The 12,724-nt window shown below is 38.8% G+C and overlaps 1 protein-coding gene across 4 annotated transcripts; it reads right to left on the bottom strand.

Annotated features, from left to right (window-relative positions):
• Positions 1–239: 239 nt before the first annotated feature.
• LOC122864999 (probable ATP-dependent RNA helicase ddx6) lies at positions 240–12,121 on the bottom strand. 4 transcript variants are annotated; one of them, XM_044172881.1, is made up of 14 exons: positions 11,915–12,118; positions 10,897–10,934; positions 9,292–10,415; positions 9,095–9,199; positions 8,390–8,519; positions 7,975–8,121; positions 7,581–7,675; positions 7,231–7,353; positions 6,683–6,811; positions 6,212–6,328; positions 5,871–5,934; positions 5,658–5,759; positions 4,981–5,200; positions 240–4,891 (listed from the first exon to the last, which is right to left on the bottom strand). In XM_044172881.1, exons 3-13 carry the CDS (start codon positions 9,532–9,534, stop codon positions 4,986–4,988), a joined length of 1,470 nt encoding a protein of 489 aa, XP_044028816.1. In that variant the 5' UTR covers positions 9,535–10,415; positions 10,897–10,934; positions 11,915–12,118; the 3' UTR covers positions 240–4,891; positions 4,981–4,985. The 4 variants fall into 4 exon arrangements, with proteins under 4 accessions (XP_044028816.1, XP_044028818.1, XP_044028814.1 ...); XM_044172883.1 differs by lacking the exon at positions 10,897–10,934 and having other exon boundaries at positions 240–4,886; positions 11,915–12,121; XM_044172879.1 differs by lacking the exon at positions 10,897–10,934.
• Between the last annotated feature and the right edge of the window lie 603 nt (positions 12,122–12,724).

The following is a 12,724-nucleotide window of genomic DNA, read 5'->3' as shown; positions in this document are numbered from 1 at the left end:
TCAGCCTTGTGCATTTGACTGGACAGAAAACCTGCACATGACGACCTATGTATGGTCAAATATGCTATAACAAAAACATTGGTAATAGTCCTTTAAAACTGGCTTACACAGTACAACACAAAATTGTCTGCATCCTTCTCTGTTCAGGTAACTACAGATGTAACATGGCTGCTGCCACAGATAAGCGACCACACTAATGTAATAAAAACAGAGGAATAGCCTAAAAAGAGAACACCAGACAGTGTAAGTTCAATTTATTGAATTTTATAACCTCTGCATGTATTTCCACGTTACACCAGTAGAGGACAGAGCGATTAACACAAGTTGGTGAAAACCCTTGTGCCTCTCAATGCATTTCGTAAGGAAAGAAAACAAACAAAAGCATTTAAAGATGGACAATGCAAGAATGGCATTTTTTTTTTTGCAGTACCACCCAATCATTACTGAGTTCTAATGGCACAAAAAGGAAATCATGGGACAGTGAGGGAGGAAAATAAATAGACATCCTAAACATGGAGTCCGGTTTTAAGTTTTAATTATAGTTGAAGTCCAAAGTGATGCAACTCACTTGAACGTGGGGCTGAAAATTGTTTGGGCCACCAAGGTACCAATAAGTACAGGGAAGACTGAACAACTCAAATAACAATGTGACAACAGGAGGGTTTTATGAAAAGAAAACTGAATTTTTAAGTATGAGGGATCAAATGAGCAAACATTTTTTGCGAGCCAATTTATAAACACTGTATTACCACTCCTTCCCATCCATGTTGTAGAGAAAATACTGTTGCAACTTTATCCCCAGCTACATTAAAAAACAAAAAAACAATTTGAGAGCCAATTTAGAGTCTTAACACCACTGTTTTCTATCCACTGCATGGGAAATACTGTTGTAACTTTACCCTCAGCTTACTACAATTCTGCTGAGTTCATCATTAAGTTTGGCTGAAATTGCCTGAAGCGTGGGTGAGTCTGCATTAGTGCAACAAATGAAGGGATTCAATTCAATTTAGCTATGCACAGTAGAATTAGGGGCAGTTCAGCCAGTAATACTAGTTTTAAGTCAAGGTGTTGACTTGTTTTTCTTATTTCCACCAATTTAGAATTTGCAGAATCCCAAACAGTAATCTCAAAACTGCTATCTTGTACCCAAATCCTCACCCTTTTCAAATATTTTTATTAAGTTGTCCTTTTCAAACAAGTTTTTGACAAATATCCCTCCCACCCCCGTCAGCACTCCTGACTCCACAGTCCAGAGTGCTCACACAGACAAAGACGTCTTGACAACACAAGATGACAAAAATCACTCAACATTCATAACTGCATTTATCATAACCTCCTTTGTGACCACTGATGCACGAGTTTAATCCAACATAAAATGTACAAACTCATGTCGAACATAGCTTAAAAAACAAACAAACAAACAAAAAAAGGTTTATTACAACTTAGATCTTAGTTTCGTATCTCCAGTCATCGGTTATGGTTCTTACCAAAGTTAAGTGTTGAGCTCTCAAACGCCCCATTGCAGTGATGTGGCCTTGTTCTGAGATCTCGGCAATTACTTTGGTGAGCAAAATGTTATAAGTGATATAACATATGGGTGGAGCTACAAAAGTAAAGTTGAATGAAGTTGTAATAAAGGGCAGTTTTTCTTTAAGGGGTTGAACGTTTTGTGCGCTGATTACAGGCAAAAGGTCTGGGATGACGTTTAATATTTAGTTAACGACAATAGACAGGAGATATTTTTTATGTTTCCCCCTTCAAAAAATGTATATATGAAAAATTCCTAAACTATCCCCACCAATAGGTCTTGATAGGTTCAGCTATAAATGTGTAATCTCTGCTGTTTTTGGGATCACAAAGGAGATCATGGAATGACTGTCAGGGATGTGATCAGGGACATAAAACATAAAAAAACAGAAAAGTTGAAATTTGTCATTAGAAATTAGATTTATGTCCACAAACTTGAACTCCTGGAGGAAGCGGGAGATGGAAAGGAGAACCCCCCCCCAAAAAAAATCACATCCCTGTAAACATCCATACTGATATTTAAGACACCGTACACCGCCAACAAAAACACAAGACGAGTCTGCACATGAAAATACCCAGAAAAAAAGAAAGACATTCAAGAATTACGCTTACATGCAGCCTCAAAAGGACAGTTTTATTATTTTTCCAAATTACCCGTCATCCACACGAGTAACCAAATTGGCTCTGGTTACTGATTTTCCCCAAGGACGACCTCTTAATCCAGACATCCACAGTAGGGTTTAGTTGACGCTGCATGTAAACGTAATGATTCTTAACAAAACTCAGCCTGTCACAGCTTCAAACATACGTCTCATAAATTCTCTCACACACACAAGCACACACACACCTTGTTCAAACAGTCCCACACACACACGCCTCTCCTCACTCAAACACACACCTAAATGCCTCTCATTTAGGTGTGCCACTCATACGACATTCTCCTTTTTTGGTTTTGCTTCAATGTAAATCCTGAAAATCTATTTCAAGAAAAAAAAAGTTAAAAAAAGGGAAACAAATTTCTAACTCCTCCACCCATGAAGCAAAGCATTTTCTTTTTTTGTATAATTGTAAACGACTAGTGTAAACAATGAATCATTTACAATTTTGTTTCCTCAAAATGATTCATAACACCTCGTATAAAGATTGCCCAAGTGGAAAATGGATTGAGTTGCTGAAAACAAATCATAGCACTTTGATCATCCGTCACACAAACATGGAACAGGTTCAAGAAGATCACAGTGCTTCAACACTTTCCAGAAACTCTCTCCTATATAACTTAACGCTCTCTCTGGCATTTAAAACATGAAGCAAACTGGGGGGGGGTGAAGACTTTAAAAAATCCCAAAAAGGTTTTATCTTTGCTTTAAGTACCAGAGAGAAGGATTCAAGATGTCCAGAGAGCATCTAAAAACACTTGGCTTCTGCAAACCCACCCAAAAATCCCCCAGAAGTTACCCAGTGCTAAAGCCTCACAGTCCCTCCCCCTTCAAACTGCTTTAAGCAACATCAAAAATAAATTTTAAAAGCAAAAAATACTTTCTTTTTATGTCTTTTCTTTTTATCATTACTGACGCTCTGTAAGGGGAGGAACAAAAACAAAGAAGTCACAGCTGCCTGTTCAAAGATGCTACAGTTTTGCTTTCAAACACAGAGCCCCACCCCTCACAAATGAGAATCCTCACATTTTTATAAACAGATGTGCTGGGAAAAAAAAAAAAAAAAAAAAAAAAAAAGGTATCGCTGCTGCAGAAACAAAACTGACATTTGTTTTTCTAATTTCAGCTGTAGTTCAATTAAAGGTCAACGTGGTCCTTTTTTAGACTGAGCAGGTTTCATCACTCTGGTCCATGAAACCATTTCATATCCAGTATACAATTTCATAAAAGCACAGCCTGAAGAGGAGTTTCTAACGCAACAGCAGCAATACAATTAACAACTGTCAAATATGCTCAAGAGCTTGGCATTTAACCATTGGGCTACAGAGAGTACACATTGGCAACTAATACATTCACCAACTTCAATTTTGCCATGATGGGGCTTTAAAAAAAAATTTTCTTAGGATTTGCAAAAATGCTCCTGTAATTAATTCCACCTTGTAATTCAACTGAATCTGAAGATGTGGGGAAAAAGAAAATGACAGAGAAAAAAAAATAAAAAATTAAACTATTGTTTTGCACCAACTTCCACAAAAAACACTCACTCACTGGACCTATTGATACTCAATTGTGTATCAGCTTAGTAATAGAAAATGTTGCTATCAAAACTGTTTGGAACCAGTCTCTGATGCATTAGTCCTGTGCCGTAGCTGTGTGCAGGATAGGAAAGCAGTTTTTCATTTACCAGCCACAGTGGCCGATGGGTTTACAGTATTCACCAGCCCAATGTGATATTTTTATGTAAAACAACCTCCAGACAACAGCTGTCTGCGGGAAAACTCCCCAGCAACAGCCATAATGTAACAGCATGAGGCTGCCATTCATTTTCCATGCTGTTTGTGTGGTTGTAGGCCAACATCCATGAATCAGTATGCGGGCTTGCGTCTTTAGCCGTCTTCTTGTATTAACTCTGCTCATGTATTATTCATAGCCAAAGGGAAAAACAGTCACGCAGTATTTAAGTAAAGCTGCCCTTTTTTATTGCAACGTTCACATTAAAAATAAACGTTCACATTCAAGATGTTTGTTTTGTTTTTTTTAAGGAGTTTGAGCCGTGTTTCAACACACCTCAGCAGGACAGTGTGTGTTGTCTTTTTCCCTTGCATAACGGATGTTTAAATAAACTTGGGTTACTATTAAATTCATATTATTTGTGCTCGTGCTCTGCTGCATGACAGAAGACAGCAGGCTATGAATGGATGAGTGCACATGGGGGTAAGTAAGGCACTTAAGTGACAACAACAGTGTAAGTGGACAGACCGATGGCTGGTGTAAGTGCACCATTGTAACATTAAAAAGAGACCAACCTTGCTGCTGGCAATGAAAACAGTCTCCTAGGATGACGGGTTCAAAACAGCTTTGATACTCATTTGCACGGCTGTCTCCGTTTCAACAGCAAGTGCTGTCTAACCAAGACACATTTTAGGAAAAATACGCTCAATAAGCTCATACACAGGATGCATTGTCCATTCTGAGTTTGGTGCAAAACAATAGTGTTTAACTTTCTCAATTAATAAAATAAAAAACAACAATGAGACAGCTCTCTTTGAGGAAAAGAAAAGGCTTAAAAAAAACAAACAAAAACCAACCCGCCTTTACATCCATTCGACAGGCTCTGAAAACATCTGAGAAATGTGAAACTGTAGAGTTGCCTGAAGCCTGTGTGCAAGCGCTGATGTCTGTGCAAAAGCCCGGGGTGCCCTGCTGCCCTGGAGGGAAGATAGAACTCAGATTAGGAAGACGGGTTCTACATTTTTCATGCAATAAAGTCTAAAAATTATCTTAAAAGGCATCTCACCTGTTTTAGGTGCTGTCCTGTTGGCGTCCTGGTTTCTCCTCAACCTCCTCCACATCACAGTCGGCGCCGGACGAGTGGAACTCAGCCACATAGAGGCTCTTGTCGATGCTGCCAGGAATGGGCTTGATGTCGGTCACCAGCTGGTCTTCGATGGCCTTCAGGTTGAATCGGTCCTCTGATGTGATAAGGTTGATTGCCAAGCCCAGGTGACCAAACCTCCCTGAGTGTGAGAGAATATGTTTAATATACAAATTCACTATGACATCTTCTACCCATCATATTTATTTTATCTATTCCTGAATGAGACAGGCTTTACTGCAAGTGTTTGTCCTGATTTATAGTAGAATGAAAGCCAATTCAGATCCTGCGTCCTGGAGAGTGTCCAAAGATTACCATAATGAAAAGCAAACAGAGCAGATGGAGCTGCACTTGTAGTCACCCCACAGGCCGAACTAGTATACAAGACATTGTTTTATGCATCAATTTGAACAACTTGTATTGCATTAAAAAAAAAAGCTAGATTCTTTGAGTGCTTGAACTTCTTGTTTATGTTGAGGTTTATCATGATATTGCTTTGCATTTATTTTCTAAATCCTGTTTTCAAATCAGTTTCCACAATTGAGACAGTGGAGCTTTAATATAACCAAGCAGTGCATATTACGGAGTGAACAACGTACCTGATCTTCCAATACGATGGAGGTAAGTCTCAGCATTCTTCGGGAAGTCGAAGTTGATGACGACGTTGACAGCCTGGATGTCAATACCTCTAGTGAAGAGATCTATTGGAAGACATTTGGAAAGTAGATTATAATCTCTGATAACATCTGTGCCTTTCTGGATAACATTAGATGGCAAGTTTTGAAATGTGTGCGTATACAACAGAAACTCACCAGTGCAAACCAGGTTTCTGCACAGTCCATTTCTGAAGTCGTGGAACACACGGTTTCTATATTCCTGAAAACAAACGAGATAAAATGTCTCAAAAAGAGGCTACTGGCTACGTACACAAGACATAACCAAAACATTCTAAGCCACATTAAACACTTTTTGGCCATTTTGCCTTTAGTACACAGCTTGAGCATGTAGAGTGACAGGAAACAGAGAGAGGGTGTGCGAAATACGACTAAGATACATATTTTCCACCTGAAAATATGTATAATAAAATAATAAATAAATAAAAGACATTAATGGCATTAAGGCAACATTTCTCTCAGCTATGTCTTGTTCATACCTGCATCATCTTGGCATGGATGTAGAAGCAGGAGTAACCCAGCTGAGTGATCTTCTTGGCCAAGAGCTCCACCCTCTGAGTGGAGTTACAGAAGATAATTGACTGGTTGATCTGAAGCTAGAGAGGGGGGAAAAAAATGTTATGGATCACCCTGTGGTCTGATTCTGATCAAAATCCTAAATTGACCAATTTATTGTTGAAAGAGGAATTGGAGCAGGATGTTAGAGATGTTCCAAGATTAATAGATTCCACCCCTTGAGATGCCACCATGTTAACCTAAAGAAAAACAAACTAGATTTTTCAACAACTATATTTGCACTGCTGTACTGTGTTGCCACGCAGGCTATTTGTGTTTATAATATAGAATAACACACAGAGGTAAAAAAAAAAAAAAAAAAAAAAAGTGCCTTTGTGACCGCAAGGCTGGCAGTTTAAAATGCATGGACAGTGAATATAAAGTTGGTCAGTTACCCTGGAGAATAGTGTGTTGAGGCAGTGGACTTTCTGCCTCTCTGTGACGTAGGCGTAGTACTGAGTAATGCCCTTCAGAGTCAGTTCCTCCATCAGGTTAATCTCATAGGGTTTCTGAAGGTGCTTGGCCTACAGCAAGGACACAGAATAAACAGTTCAGAGTGTGCATTTAAAAACATTTTTCACAAAATGTACAAGCATGTAGGACGTCCTTTAACTAATGAAATGTGTTTGTTTTTTGATGCACTGTAGGAGTTTAATACTAGCTTTACTTAACTGAATTCAGTATTTACATATGTTGTCTGTGTGATTGCATTCCAAAGGACACTGTAGAAGACTTTTACAGACTTTAAACAATCAAATCCTGCGACTGTTAGCTGAACTGCTTTAGATGAAGACAGCCCAGGAAAAGTATACAACAGACTAACACAAACACAGATCTGGACGCAGTGCAAGAACAGCTTGGTCTGCAGTGCGAGCCAAGTGGTGCCAAGTGGCCCCGAGCCATCGGGTTGGCTGAGTGGTGCAGCAATTAGTTGACTACTCACCATGAACTTCTGCACGCTGATGGGGAAGGTTGCAGAGTAGAGCAGAATCTGCCTGTTCTTGGCCAGGAAGCTGATGATATCCTCGATGAGCACCACAAAATCCTGAGACAGCAGCTTATCCGCCTGAGAGGAAACAGAGACAATTTAAGATGAAGCAGACAATGCTCCAGTCAAAAAAACAAACAAAAAAAACAAACAAACAAACAAAAACAAAAAACAAACTGATTTTGATGAACATGGAATGAGACAGACTTAAGAAAACCTGTTTATAATGAGATGTATTTGACAATATATACTACTGATTATGAGCAGATTTCTTAGTATTGTTTATTGGTTTTATTCATGTTTACCTCATCCATCACCATCATCTGGACTCTATCCACCTTTGCCACTCCCTTCTTTATCAAGTCCAGGATCCTACCGGGCGTGGCGATGACCACATGCACTGATGGACAGGAGAGAATTACAATTGCACAAAAGGTGAAACAACATTGAAATATAATTATCCTTTTTGTTTTCTGTCTCTTCACTTGGGTTTGTACCAGTAACCTTTTAGAGTTGATCACTTTTAAAAAGAATCTGAAAAGCTGACCTCCATAAACCAACATGCAGATTGGATTTACTAAGGTACTAATTTCTGATATTGTGATATTTGACAGCACATGGCACTGTGTGCGTGAGAGCAGTAGACCTTTTTGGACAAAATGCCCTGAAGTAGGTCAATGATACACTGTGGATTCTTACCGGTCTCATCCAGGCGCATGATGTCATCTCGCAGGTTGGTGCCCCCGGTGGTGGCCATGACTTTGACTCCTCCCAGGTGTTTACTGATCTGGATGGAGATCTGGCTCACCTGCAGTGCCAGCTCACGGGTGGGCACCATGACAAGTGCTAGGGTATAAAAATGTACAGGTTTTGAAATATGGTGGATGGTAAAAGAGAGGCAAATTAAAGTGTAGAACTAACAAGAAACAGCTTACAGACTAGAGAAAAGACACTGTAAGGGTACAGATAAGGAAGGAAGCATGAGAGAAGAAAAATGAGCACGACGATCAAAGGAACAGGGGACAAAAGTGAAGTTGATGAGAAAGGATGGAGGATGAGAGAAGAAAGCTTCAATTAGGAAGGTAACTGTTTAAAACTACAGGCAGTTTCTCACCCTGTATGTGGTCCTTTTTCAGGTCTATTCTCTCTAGCAGTGGGATGAGATAGGCTCCACTTTTCCCTGTTCCATTCTTAGCCCGAGCCAGAATATCCCGTCCAGACAGGGCGATGGGAATGCTCTCCTCCTGTAAGGAAACAAAAATATTATCTTTAGTATCATACTTAAACATAAGGCTGCAACAATTCTGTCATCTACATAATGATTTTAGCACTCCACCACTGACATTACATTGTATAATCGGACCTTTTCATTCAATGGGCTGTAAAGATGTGAAGTCAGTCTGCGTTGCACGTTTGACTCTGAAATGTTCGAGCACTAAACTAAAATACACTTGTACTGAGCTATAATGAGCCAAAAAATGTATCTATCTGCTCCTCAAGACTATAGCCGTGGGACATCCAGGTCGCCTAGTGGTTAAGATGCATATCATAAAATGGCAACGTCCCTGGTTTGATTCAACACCTGTAGCATCTCTACTATAACCTATCCAATAGAGGCAAAATGGCCAAGAAAAAAAACATAGCCATAATTTTGCTGGTTATACGAGCTGAAGGTTATTTAAAAATACAAAGAAAAAAAGTCTATATTGAACAAAGGAAAGATACTTAAAATGCTAATCTCAATAACTGCTGTTGAGGCATGAGGATCACATTGGGTTCATCTGGTCAGCAAAGAAAAGTTGACAAAAATGAACCATACCTGGATAGGGGAAGGTTTCTCCCAACCCATCTCAAAGATTCCCATCAGGAGTTCTCTTTTCAGACAGTAATCTTCAAATTCATTCCCCTTAGTGGACGTCACATCCTACAGTAGACACAGAATGGTTAGAATGACAGTACAAAACTAGTTTTAAGCTAAAGTAGGATTAGAGAAACAAGTTATCAAGTTTGACTCACTGAGGTTTTGACCCTGGTGTCTTTGGGAGGGAGCTTTAGGCTCTTTTTCCAGTCATCTCCAAACTTGATGCCTCCTCCGTCCTGAGAGGCACCGCTTGCTATCTGGGGTGCACCCAAAGCCTTTCCTTGATTTGTGGGTGCTGGCAGGACTGAAGCTGGTTTGGTCTGTCCTCTGAGCTGCCCATTCTGCTTGTTCAGTCCCATGACGACTGGGCCAACGGTTTCGGTTCTGGCGGTTGCCATTTTCACGGTGTTCCTTGCTTTTGTTTTGTTTTTTTCTTCTTCAAGGTATTAGATTTTTGCCTCTTAGGTTTTTCTTTTTAAAAATTCTCTTCAAAAGTAAAAAAGTTTAATAAAGCATTAACAAACAATATTCTCTATTCTTTTCAAGTCCAAAGCTTTCACAACAGAAGTCAATTCGTAGTATTTACATATCCACATGTACGTGCAGTTCGGTCCCCTTCAGCAACAGAGTGACTGACGTACAAGAACAAAAAAAAAAAAAAAAAAAAACACAAAAAACACGTTTTTATACAAGAGCTCTTCAAAATGAAGAGAAATTTGCATTCATATGCACAAATATACTTGCCCACAATATAGAAAAATTATATGTGAACAAGTATCAAAGCAGTTCAAGTCCTGAAATAGAACAACTAAGGCAATCTGAACTTGGGGAACAGCTTCTTCAATATAATCTTTGTTCAAGACTTAAACTTCTGTTTCTAAATTGAACAATATTTCCTGTTTCCACTTTTTAGTCCATAAAAGTTGCTCAATATCCCTGACTTGAAAAAAAAGGATGTCCAATTTTGTACAAGTTTTTCCCCAAAATCACGTAGTCTGTAATGCTCTCCGTTTATTTCCACTGTGTGGATATATGTCGGTCCACGGGAGAAAAAAAACTGGATCCTGAAATCATAAATCATACAAGGGGTTAACTAGTCCAAAGCCGAAAAGCTTTCCACCCCTTTTGATTCCTCAGTGTGCGTTTCTTTTCTCCTCCAGGTGTTCGACCCTCTCTCCACAGACACCACGGGTCTTCAGGTCGGTGTGTGAAGTGTGTGAGTGTGGCCGTGATCAACCCGCTGCCTCCTCAAAGTCAGCCAACAACTCAAACTTGTCACCTAAAAAGGAATCCAACAATGAGCAGCTAACTAACCACTCATCAACTAATCATGTTTGGGTAATTTATCAAATAAAAAGTACCAAACATTAAAAAAAAAAAAAAAAAGATTTTTTTAAGGTTTTCTCAGTTTTTATATACTAAGATCTTAAAGTTGTTAAATCAAACTACATAATTACAGCTCCAACTAACTATTTTCATTATCAATTAATCTGCCTTTTACTGTCCCTTATCCATTTGATCTATGAAATGTCAGAAAATTGGGAAATGAATTTCCTAAAGCCCAATGCTTGATTTGTCTGACCATAAGTCCAAACCCAACTCTATTCAGCTTGTGATCACAACAACAACAAACAAACAAACAAACAAAATGATGATTTTTACTTAAGAAACAACTTAAAGCATTACTCGATTATAAAAATAGTAGCCAATTAATTATATCTCTTTCGCCTAATAATTTCAGCTCTGTACATAATCCTTACCTTTGTTGTTAATAATATCGCAACCACTCTCATTTCATCTTGTGGGAACAAGTGACAAAGCAATTTCAGTACATCACTTTTTGTCTCAGGTAATTTGCTATAGGTGCTCAAGTTTTACAGAATAAACAAGCACTCGGTTTCAGTGTTCCTGAGACATCAACCAATAATGAAAATACTAGTTAGTTGCAACTTCGACAACAAACACAACCACGCTGGACCTCACAACAGTGAAAGGCTCTAACAGCTAATTCGTTAACTGACGTTAAATGGTTTGGTTTAAGATTGTACAGGTGAACTTGCCAGGTGGCAGTCTTCTGAGGCAGATTATCTTAGCCCAAACTGCCAGGACTGACCTACAGTAAAAACTCGAGGTCTGACAGAAACAAATGTAATAATTACAGTTTATATCGATTGCCAAAAACTAATGCTCAGACCATGCTAACTTTGCGTTAATTTACTTTAGCTAGCTACAAATTGTTGGCTTGTGCCTCTACCGTTCGGTTTTCCATTCAGATGAACGGCAACTTACTTTTTCCGGTTTCCAAACCCTTTCTGCAAAACAGTTAAGGTTAACTTTAAAATATTCAAACCATCGGCGAAGCTGTGCTAAATTTTCCTCATCTTCCTTTTCAAATCAATAACTTAACAACGTCACCTTGATGCTGCGTCTCAGGAGAAACATTAGCAACGTTAAGCTACTGAGTTAAAGCTAAGCCAGTGTTAGCTCTACGCTAACTAACCGCTAAGCCGTTGCAACACTCGCATCTCAGACTTTTAATAGCGAAATCTAACAATATATGCGTTAGGTTTAGCGACAAGGACGTTACATATTGTTAAAATTACGTTCATTTTAATTGTATTGTTAACGCTACATGGTACAAGTAGCAAGCTCGTTAGCCTCAAGGCTAATTTAGCACAAATAACTCCACTCGCTAACGTTAGCTCTGTGCTAGCCAGCTCACAACAACTCGGATGTTTTTAACGGAAACTGGACGGTTCCATGTCACCGCAAACCTACCTTAGTTTCTCTGTTATTTTAAAAGGGTTACTCAGTCTGCGGTTGATCAAATACTATCTTTACAATTCGCTTTAATAACTGAATTTTACTTGAAATAAATCGCCTCTATTGTGTTTCTTTTTCCTTTAAATCAACATGGTCGCCTTCTTCTTCGTCTTCTCTTCCTCGGTGTCTCTCTCCTGTTTATTACATGTGAGACTCTACGACGCTGCTGCCACCTGCTGTCACACCTGGTTACTGCTGTGGGAGGATGTACGTCATAGATTATTTTGTACTGTCCTTGGTACATTTCAAAAGAAATCTGCATTTCCATTACAATGTTCTCCATTAGTGGTTGAACAGTGCCAGAATATGCTACTCTAGTAAAAGCATTGCAGTGATAGTTTACTTTTAAGCCAGTAAAAGTGGGATACTGGCATAAAAAACAGCACTCAAGGAAAATAAAAAGTACCTAAATGTTAAAAAAAAAAATCTGTTTTAGGAAAGGGAACTTGCATGTAATGATCCCCATGTGATTTGTAAAGGACCATACAAGTGTATTTACAAGGTTTAGATCCTCATAACTAAAAATCATGTAAGATTTATGTTTTTGCTGTGCATTGTCAAATTCATGCTATACAGCTTTTTGATTTTTGGATGTCATTTTTTGTATAATTTAAATTGTTCCAATCATTTCTGTCCATCATGAAAATCAAGACGAAGAAGTCTCGTGCAACTTGCTTTCATTACGTAATCTATCATTAACTCTGCATTCACTTTGTTAAAGTTACACTATTGTTGTGGGGTGATGCAGTTAAAGTGCAGGTTGAA

This window comes from Siniperca chuatsi, linkage group LG17, assembly GCF_020085105.1.
Source record: "Siniperca chuatsi isolate FFG_IHB_CAS linkage group LG17, ASM2008510v1, whole genome shotgun sequence".
Classification (NCBI taxonomy): domain Eukaryota; kingdom Metazoa; phylum Chordata; class Actinopteri; order Centrarchiformes; family Sinipercidae; genus Siniperca; species Siniperca chuatsi.
The sequence above is the reverse complement of the archived record's forward strand: the minus strand, read 5'-3'. Positions and strand labels throughout refer to the sequence as shown.

Bases quoted from the DNA above. Each gene is read 5' to 3' on its own strand.
- LOC122864999 (XM_044172883.1), bottom strand. From the start codon at position 9,534: ATGGCAACCGCCAGAACCGAAACCGTTGGCCCAGTCGTCATGGGACTG. The intron at 6,329-6,682 runs GTAACTGACCAA...CCCCCTCTCTAG, and splicing joins TCAACACACTATTCTCCAGG to CTTCAGATCAACCAGTCAAT. The intron at 5,201-5,657 runs GTACGTTGTTCA...TCTCACACTCAG, and splicing joins CCATCGTATTGGAAGATCAG to GGAGGTTTGGTCACCTGGGC.